The sequence below is a fragment of the Crocuta crocuta genome, unplaced genomic scaffold (genome assembly GCF_008692635.1).
Source record: "Crocuta crocuta isolate KB4526 unplaced genomic scaffold, BGI_CrCroc_1.0 scaffold431, whole genome shotgun sequence".
In the NCBI taxonomy this organism is placed as follows: domain Eukaryota; kingdom Metazoa; phylum Chordata; class Mammalia; order Carnivora; family Hyaenidae; genus Crocuta; species Crocuta crocuta.
Window position 1 is genome coordinate 1312252 of NW_027528859.1, and position 10535 is coordinate 1322786.

The following is a 10535-nucleotide window of genomic DNA, read 5'->3' on the forward strand; positions in this document are numbered from 1 at the left end:
GAGCATTTTTAAAAAGTAATAATTTTCTCCTAAAGAGAAAAATAAACAGGCCTAATTCAAATCTCTGTTATCTGCTTTCCTTTTCTGTATCCTTAGAAATGCCTGAGAAAATGTCAATATGCAGACAGGGTCTGAGCAGCTTCACATGCAGTGAAGGACAGAAACCACCACTGGAACAACTGGAGTGGCCACATATATTGGAAGAGAACATAAGCATGAACAGCAATGAGCAGTGACCTAAGAGACTCACTCTCGTCCACAAACTGGCACACGTGCACATGTGCGCACATACTTTACAGTCTAATGAAAGCGTAAATAAGGGCACGCAAACCACCTGTGGTTCAAATGAATGCTACAGGGATCAGTTAGCTTCAGGGGTAGAGAACTGCCCACAGTTCCCAAGTTAAAGACACAGTCTTTGAGAAACAGAGATCAGGCCTTTCCTCTATTATGGTCATGGTACTGAGTAATGAACATATGAATTCATAACATGAAATGATTAGTTTTATCTTTCCTCAATGAGTGAAAGAACTACAAAGGGTATTATGTAAAGACATTTAACTCACAGTCACGAGTCCCATGCATGAGACAGGATTAAGGCTTTATAATGAATAGAAGGAAAACAAGTGGCATTCTCTGTTATCATTCTACATAAGATAGCTTCTGTCTCAATAAATTTGGAGGCTATTCAGCACATAATGAACTATGACAGGGAAAGGAGGCTTTCAACTAAGTTTTTTTGTAATGCAGCAAAGTAATACTACATGTCAGACTCTTCTTCCAAATATCTTTCCAGTAAGAGTAGCACCTGCCATTTGGACCTAACTAATTAATCAGAACATCTTATCTCATTTGAACCTCCCAGCAATCCAATGACATGCACAGGGCAGGGTTCATTACTTTTTATTTTACTTTATTTTATTTTAGAGAGAGAGAGAGAGAGAGAGAGAGAGAGAGCGCGTGCGTGAGCAGGGGAGGGTCAGAGAGAGAGGGAGACACAGAATCTGAAAACAGGCTCCAGGCTCTGAGCTGTCAGCACAAAGCCTGATGCAGGGCTCGAACCCACGAACCGCAAGATCATGACCTGAGCCAAAGGCAGCTGCCCAACCGACTGAGCCACCCAGGCACCCCTTTAATTTTAAAGATAAAATAACTTGGGGCATGAGACATCAGCTAACTGCCTGAAGCCACAAGGCTAGCAAACAGCATAGACACTTCTGGCAGAGGAAAGCATTAAAGGAGAGAAAGTAAGTTTCAGACAACAGAGTTGTGGTTCCTGATGTATCTAGAAATACAGATAAAATGGAAAAAAGAATGCCATTCTTTGCTTCATGTCTGTATCTTAAATGGTAAATAAACATATTCTTATTCAGAAATCGGCTGCCATCCAGACAGCAACTTTTCCTAATGCTTTAGGTGGGCTCAGTCCCTTTGAGGCCTGATGCGTTATTACTGTGCTGAAAGTATGGCAATAGGGGATTCATTCCACTCTGATTTCCTGTGACTTTGGTCTTTGCTTATCATAGTTTTTAGGTCTACGGTGACTTCTAGAATGAGCCAGATCTTCTTCAGGAACCCTTTCCACTAACTCAGAATCTAGGGAAAACCCCAGGAAGCCTTAAAACAAGCTCTGTCTATTCTTCTACCACTCTGGCCCAAAGGCTATCACACCTCAGTACCAAGGCTGCTCTATCTCAATCCAACTTCTCTCTGCCTCCCTGCTCACCGCAGTCTCAGGGGTCCCTCAGGCTGCCTTGAGGGACCTGGGTTCCAGCACAAGCCTGTATGTGTACTGGCATCATGGACACAGTCACTTACTGAATACATATGGCCAAAGCCTATGGAAGACTTCAGGTCAAAAAGTCGGTATCCTCATGCTTAAATGAACAGATATGCATATAAATCTATATTCATTTCCTTAAAATAAACAGACATTTGTCACAGTGTGAAATTTCTGTCATATCAGATGTGATTTCATGCTTCAGTCCTATTCCTACTCCAGTCACAATGCTGTTTGAATGTTCCTTTTAGTCACTTGATTATAAAATTAGTGCAATTTTCAAATCCATTTCATCCATGAATCCAGGCTTTATTTGAAGTTGGTATATACTTTTCAAAAGACAGTATATCTCAGTATCTGCTCCATATTTGTGATGAGGAAACAGAAGCCCACCAGAAGAAATATGGTTTAACCAAGGTCAGAGCACCAATCAATGACAAGACTTGCACTGGAATCTGGATCTCTTGATTCCTAGCCCAGTGTCAAATTACAATATTATAGAGGACAGGGGTCTTCCTCTCTTAGTGTCTTTTCAAGCTCATGCAACTGAAAAACTAAATCTCTTTCAGTTTAAACATGAAGTACTGCTATACCAGAATCTACTTCAAGGGATGATTCTGGCCATTAGCCAGTCTATTTCTGAAACCACAAGAATCAGCAAACGGAACTGAGAAAGGCAAATGTCACAGAGGTCATGGATCCATAATGCTAGATTAAATAACAAGGTGGTCAGGCATTTTTCTAAAGTGAGAAAACCACTAGTTTAATAAAAACAAAAAACTAAGTCTGAGCTAAAGACAGCAATTTCATATGTTAAAAAAGCAAATAACCTTCAAAATTCCAAATACATTTTCTGCCATGCTTGCTTTCAAACATCAAAATAAAGCTATTAAAGAATCCTGAACAGAGTACATAGCTGCAGACCATTTGAACAACTATGAACTGCAGCCTCTCTCATAAGAAAATAACTCTCCTTACTCTTTCTATCTCATGGGAGTCATAAGAAGGTGAGAAAGCTTTGAAATTTATACAAACATGAAGCTGATTATAGACTTATTTCGACATTAAAAGTACATTCTAAATTTGTCTATGCTGAACGAGCCAGTCAGACCTTTATTGGGCATAAAGCTGGAATTGGTATTTACACTATCTTAAGTTTTAAACACACTAAGTCAGTTGGCTTAGCCAACTAATAAATAACACAGTTCATCTTTATAAGACTTCTTAGGAAAAAGGAAAACCAGTTACATTACCTGATCCAGAACCCGAGGTTGTCATATCATAAATTAAATCTTTTAACGTTGTGCCCTCTGAAATAAAAGGACGATCTAAGGAAGGGTCCTCTTCATTTGGCACTCGATGGTGAATGACAGTACGATTATGGCAGATATAAACCATCAACATGAGGGAGATGCAGACAAAGCAGACTGGTCCAGCAATGACAGCTGCCAGTTCAACAGGACCAAGGCCAGATGATGGCTTTCCTGAAAAAGGGCCTCAAATGAAATAAACATCAACAATAGCAAAAACACTGAAGGTGGCATCCACAATTTCCTAATCCTCCCCATTTCCTGTACTTGACCACTACTCCCATTAGTCAGAGAACCTCATTCCAACAGCTCATAGGGCTCAAGCCCAGAACAATTCAATCACTTAGTCTTCTCTAATTGGCCCCCTTTTCATGATCACCAGATCAGTCAACATCCACTTATCCTTTCTGCTCTTCAGCCTTCATCTAAATAAAGCCAGTGACCACCAACATTCTAGGACCTCCACACTATCACTCTCAGGTCACTAATAAAAGAACCAATGATCTGGCACATGTGGGTGGCTCAGTTAAGTGGCTGACTCTTGATTTCAGCTCAGGTCACGATCTCATAGTTCGTGGGACTGAGCCCCATACTGGGCTCTGCGCTGACAGTCTGCTTGGGATTTTCTCTTTCCCTTTCTCTCTGCCCTTCCTCCTCTTCTCTCTCTCAAAAATTAGTAAGCACACTATTAACAAAAAACCAATAATCTGGAAAAACTCCCATTAATGTCTTAAAAGTCCTTTTTTTAATCAAGTTTTTAAAATTTTAATTCTGGTATAGTTAACATACAGTGTTATATTAGTTTCAGGTGCACAGTAGTGATTCAAAAACTTTATACGTTATTTGGTGCTCAACATAAGTGTTCTTAAGTCTTTTTTTTTTTTTTTTTTTTTTAAANAAATATAGATGAGCAAAAGTAAAAAGAAAAAAAAGAAAATTTGCTTTAGCTTTATTGTCCCAGACAATTCACATTTTAGTATATGTCTGTGTATATATATCTATCTCCATCCATTTTTTAAAGTTTTTATTTGAGTAATCTCTACACCCAACGTGGGGCTTGAACTCAGGACCCTGAGACCAAGAGTCACATGTTCTTCCAGGCTTTCCAGCCAGACACCCTTTCACCCATTTTTTAAAATGTAAAATATATCCTTTGTTTTATTAATAGAGTTTGCATGTATATACTTCCTAGTCTACGTTAACCACTTGGACTTTTTTTAATTTTTATTTTTTAAAGTTTACTTGAGTGTGTGCGTGCTCTCATAAGTGGGGGAGGGGCAGACAGAGAGGGAGAGAGAGAATCCCAAGCAGGCTTTGCACTGTCTGTTCAGAGCCCAACATGGGTCTTGATCTCACTAACCAAGAGATCATGACTTGAGCCAAAATCAAGAGTCAGACACTTACCACTTGGACTTTTAATTCAAGATCATTTATTTTCTTATCTCTTAATAACTAACATTTTGCATTATTTCAGAAAACACATTAATTGCATTGGCATTCATCCTGAGCCTTGCTGGTTCACTGCTCAGAACCATTTTTTTTCATATCACACCTTTCCCATTCTTGAGATCTTTATTTGGATTGATTTCTTATGATAGAGTCCTAATTCTTGTAATTTCTTTTAAGAAAGAGTACATGGGGCGCGCCTGGTGGCTCAGTCAGTTGAGCGTCCGACTTCAGCTCACGTCATGATCTCACAGTTAGTGGGTTTGAGCCTTGCATCGGGCTCTGTGCTGACAGCCAGCTCAGAGCCTGGAGTCTGTTTCGGATTCTGTATCTCCCTTGCTCTCTGACTCTCTCCTGCTCGTGCTGTCTCTCTCTCAGAAATAAATAAAACATTAAAAAATTAAAAAAAAAGAAAAAAAGAAAGAAAGAGTACATGGGTCCTTAATCACCGAATACTTATTATATAAAGATGGCTGTTGCTTTTATACACAGAAAATCTTGGCAGATCTAAAGAATTTTGTGTAACAATGTATGATGTTCCACTAACTTCTGATATTTAAAAAAGCAGAAAATCTAACCTTTTCTTTTTAGACGTAACCAGTGTTCACTTGTGCCAAATGCATAAGCAATTTTTTTCCTTTACTCTTGAAATGGACTTATTATATGTATTTCATTAAGTATTTTTTCATTAATTTTGCATAACAGTCCTCTCTTCTGTCTGCTCATTTGTCATTTTCTGGAATTCTTGTAGCAAGCATATTGGCTCACCTAGATTTATCCTCTATAGCTCTTAATTTGCTCACTGTCTTTTCTCCCTGAACTGTAACATAATTTCTCAAGCTTATCTTGCCTTAAGCTTGTCTCGCACTTAACTATAAAATATTAGTGGGGCACCTGGGTGGCTCAGTCGGTTGAGCATCTGACTAAAGCTCAGGTCATGATCTCATGGTTAGTGGGTTCGAGCCCCATGTCAGGCTCTGTGCTGACAGCTCAGAGCCTGGAGCCTGCTTCAGATTCTGTGTCTCCCTCTCTCTCTGCCCCTCTCCCACTCATGCTGTGTTTCTGTCTCAATAATAAACATTAAAAAAATTTTAATAAAAAAACTATAAAATATTAGGACCCTGTCTGCTATTCACTCTCAATACTGCATTTTTAAAAATAATTCATCAATTGAGCTTTTCATCTAAAAGTGATCTTTAACTGAAAATGGACTTTGGACTGTTTGAGAGTTCTTCCCTATCATAAGCTAAGTCTTTCTCATAGGAATGATTCATCAGATTCAGTTCACTTCTTCTGAACCACTGAATCTTTTCACTTGGTAATTTTTTTTTTTTGCTGTTTGCTTATCAGAGACCTGGGAATGCAGGGACTTATGTATGCTGGGCGTTAGAAATGAAGTGAGATCTTTGCAAGGCTTTTTGAGTCTTCATTTAGGTGTTTGAAGCCAAAGGGAAATTGGAAATTGTGGAATTATAATTTTTCTTTGTCATTTCAGAATCGCAGATGCCTAAACAGAAGTCAGAAAAATCAGTCTGATGGCAATGTGCCGTCGGGAGCTTCCCACCGTGCTGAAAGATCTGGTTTTTGTTTGTTTGTTTGTTTGTTTAATTTTTTAAATGTTTATTTATTATTGAGAGACAGAGACAGAGTGCGAGCATGGGAGGAGCAGAGAGAGAGGGAGACACAGAATCTGAAGCAGGCTCCATCCAGGCTCTGAGCTGTCAGCACAGAGCCCAATGTGGGGCTTGAACCCACAGACCGCGAGATCCTGACCTGAGCCGAAGTCGGACACTCAACCAACTTAGCCACCCAGGCGCCCCTGAAAGATAAGGTTTGACTGTGCTGTGATCACTTGCATGAAGTGGAAGAAGGCCTCTCTCCGTACCCTGTAGGACTGGCCCTTTTCTGCTGGGCCACAGCACTATTTCCTACTTTTATTAGCACGATGCCTGGACCAGCTCTGAGTAGAGAGCAAGCACTGGGGTCACCTCCCTGAGCGATGAAAGCAGGTGCTTCCTAAAGGAGAATAGAGTACTTCCTCCTGTAACCTCCTTACCCCAAGTGCCTCAGTTTACTCTTTGGTGGGAATCTCTAAGAGGTACTTTCACTTACTTCTTTTCATCTGGGTAGTCAATTCTTCACTAATCTGATGCTACCTGCACTATAAATTATAGAAGTTTCTCACAAGTATAGACATGAGGGTGGTATTCTTCCATTAATTCTGCTAGCATGAATAAGGTTTTCCCCCATTTTTATGTTCTGTATTCTATATTGCCAGTGTAGAGACAATTGGGATTTGGGGAAAGTGACAGAAAGAGTTAAATACATGTGCTCAGACTAATATCTTAAACCAGAACCTGAGCATTAATCTAATTCTAAGAATTTATGAAGGCTTCAAATTGTTAAATGTAAACTATGGTGAAGGACCAAAAACCTCGAAATCATATGTAATGATTTATATATAAAGATCATAAAGCAAGGTTAAATTACAAAATGAAGGCATCTGGACTGTTTGGTGCTGCGCTCAATTCCCGCCCATTACCGATTGCTTTAACAGGCCGGGGCATCACACAAGGCAGAAAAGCCCACTTCGAAGACAAAGCAGGGACACCGAGGGGGTACTGCTGCAGCGGCCTTGTCAGAATCTGCCATGAAGAGGCTGGCCTTTTAGGCCTAACAGACCTCAGAGAAAGTCTATTATTGGAACCGCGTTCTCCAACAACACATACCCAGCAGGCAGGATCTTGGCTACTCCTCTAACTCTACAACTGTGGACAAGTTCCTTCTTGCCTCTACACGGAGCAAGCAAGGGTAGATGATTTCTAAGATCCCTCCCAGTTCTAAAACCATAGTCAGAATCAGCTTTTCTTGCAATATTAGGGAAAAAAATCTTAGACAACCACTTACCAACAGTCGGGAGCTCTATTTTATTGCAGTGGTCCTGATTGCAGCAATACGTTGTAGTTACAGACCCGGTTTTCGAAGACGGGGCACATACAAACGGTCTGTCTCGAGGAATTAGGTCAATTTCAGCTATACACATGCTATTGTGTATAACTTTGTCTGTGGTCTCTGTGACAGAGACAAAGCAGAGCCCATCCGTCACACAAGTAAAATTGTCTTTTGTACAAAGGTGGCAGAAACACTGTAATGCTGGGAAAAGAGAACAAGATTCTATTAGAAAAAATTCTCAGGGTTAACAATTTGAAGTGATCTTCTATTCACTAAAATAATACATTCCTGATCCTATTATAATCATACAATTTCTTTGCACTGTTCAAAAAATAAAATGCTTATTTCTCTCTGAAGTTCCAAATTCTGTTAAGAAGCACACATACATAGGAGTCAAATATGATAAAATCTGGACCCAATTTTTTTCTAACACTTTTTTGTTTACAAGTACAGAAAAATTCTTAACAAGTGATTTAATCAAGGTAAAGCAAGCATTTGCCCTCCCATTTGAAACACAGTACATGTAAATTTTTAACGGTTATTCTTATCAGCCCAAAGCTACGTATTCACATACTCCCCCACCTAGAAGCAATATGTGAAAATACCACTACCTACTTCACTGGAGTTTGGAAATGTCATTTGGGTGCATTTATGGTAATGGAGTAATGGAAATAGATTTGTATTTCTCTTTCCTTTTGTGTGAACCCTGAGAAAGACATGCGTCCTCTAGCTAGAATTAGGGTGCTTGCTCAGTAAGCCAAGGAGACGGCACCGGGAAGGCAATCGCAGACGGCAGAAACACTAGCAACATGTCTGCTTGCATCTTTTGATCTTTATGGCTCAACTGGAGAAGTGACTCCTTTAGGGAAGTCTACCCCTAACTACTAACACCTTCCCTTACAAACAGGCACACACACCTCCCACCATGCTCTCCAATGAGGTTAAGTGCTTCCCAAAGCACACATTAACAGAAATGCTATTTTTTTTTTTTCTCTCCCCTAGGGAACTATAAGCACATTGAGGGCAGAGATCCATATTAATCATTTCTGTAAATCCACATCTAGCAGGCCTGTTACACAGTAGCATTCAAAAAAAACCTTCATTAGGGGCACCAGCGTGGCTCCTGCATGGCTCAGTCGGTTAAGCATCTGACTTCAGCTCAGGTCATGATCTCGCAGTTTGTGAGTTCAAGCCCTGCCCTGGGCTCTGTGCTGACAGCTTGAAGCCTGGACCCTGCTTCAGATTCTGTGTCTCCCTCTCTCTCTGCTCTGCCCCTGCTGGCTCTCTCTCTCTCACTCACTCTCTCTCAAAAATAAATAAACATTAAAAAAGATTAAAATAAAAACACTTTTGTTAAATGAATGACAGAATGTGTGCTTACACTTCACTACAATCTCATGAAACTACAAAACACGGTCATTTCTGTAGGTCCAAACAAAGTTCCCAATTACTCATTGGAGAGGAAAAATGTTACGGTCCAGATATGTAGTATACAGAATGGCTACCTATGATGAGACCAAGGAGGTCCACAGAAACAGTGTATCCAGAAAAAGAAAAGCTAGGCAGGGGCCAGAAGGAAGCTAATTCTCTGAACAGCTTACTGACCAGGAAGGGAGAACTCAGCAGGCTCAGATCCTCAAACGCTGCACAATTCCAAGAAAGGCCTGTCTTTAGGACTGGCCCTAGGCTAGTCCCTAGGAAATGCACTCTGAGACCTTGACACAGTCTCCCTGATAAGAACCCTGCAAACCTGTGTGACTGAGCCCCAGTGCAAACCCTGGGCACCCAGGCTGCGCTGCTGCGTGACGGCGTGAGTGCACCTGTGTCCCTGCACTGGGCCAGCACACCTGGAAGCCGGCACTTGGTTTCTCCTGGCATTTGTCCCATGTGCCTTTTCCTTCTGAGGATTTCAACATGTATTTTTTCCACCATAATAAGCCCTAACCATGAGTACAACAGCTTTTCTAAGTCCTGTGAGTCCTAGCAAATCACTGAGCCCGAGGGTGGTCTTGGGGACCTCAACTTACTTGTAAACCCAAACTCGGGAATGTCAGGATCTCCTCAAACAAACGCTCTTTGGTTGCTGGATTAATTAATGTACTTCTTATTTTTACAGACCAGCAAAGTTTTACCTTAGTCATCATAAAAAAAAATTGTACCTCCTTCTTAAATAGTTCAGCTATTTGCATTATCTCCTCTCAAACATAAGAAGAACTCAAAAAGAGTATTAGAAAAGACACAATCATAGTCTATAGTCTAATATTTAAAGATTAGTAAAAGATACAGTGGTTATTCACAGTGATTACAGATTATAGCTTCCCCGGGTATAATTTCTGAAGGGGGGGGATTCTGAGTAAAAAAACCCATGCACTGGTTTCAGGGATACATGACTGCTATGAAACTGCAGGTCAAATATATGTATTTGCATTTTCAAGGTTTGTAGCTTTCAGCAGAGTCACTCAGGCATCTGTCACCCGTAAAAGACTAAAACCACCACCACAGGAGATTGTCCTCATTCTCTCCTGAACCCTCTGTACTCATGGTTAGTCATTCGGCCCAAACTGTCTAATCATTAGCTTTATCAGTTACTCTACCACAAGCTTAGTGCACCAAGACTGATAACTTATGGTTCCTGGACTTGAAGAGCTCCAAGGCTACAGAAGGTGAACACTGCAATACAGTGCTAATTGCTGTATATAAAAAATGCCTCCATGAATACTTTCTCAGTTCTAAGATCTTCATCTTCTCTCTTTGCATACATGAAATGAGATGTAAGCGCTTAGCCTAACAATTAAGATTTTTACTTTTGGGTTCCAACTTATAGCTCACTTTGCAAATGCCATCTAAGGCCACACATTTCTCACCATCATGTCTTTCATGACCAGGGTCTTCACACCTACTCTTTTTGCCTCATTTAAACCCACCTCTCATCCTTTAAGACCCTATTCAAACAAGATCTTTTCCATGATATGCTCTAACCTCTTCTCCACCCTTAAGATAACTGGGCAGGTCCTTATGATATGTTCCCATAGTCCTCTCTGTATACC

The 10535-nt window shown here is 40.4% G+C and overlaps 1 protein-coding gene across 2 annotated transcripts in view; it reads right to left on the reverse strand.

Annotated features, from left to right (window-relative positions):
• TGFBR1 (transforming growth factor beta receptor 1) overlaps positions 1-7684 on the reverse strand; it is a 29628-nt gene extending 21944 nt beyond the window's left edge. Inside the window, exons 1-2 of one of the 2 annotated variants that reach the window (XM_077756105.1) lie at positions 7444-7684; positions 3034-3264 (exon numbers count right to left, since the gene is read on the reverse strand). In XM_077756105.1, coding sequence (XP_077612231.1) covers positions 3034-3264; positions 7444-7579 — 367 coding nt within the window. In that variant the 5' untranslated portion in view covers positions 7580-7684. Of the gene's footprint in view, positions 1-3033; positions 3277-7443 lie in introns of both variants that reach the window. The other variant, XM_077756104.1, reaches the window with a different exon arrangement.
• Between the last annotated feature and the right edge of the window lie 2851 nt (positions 7685-10535).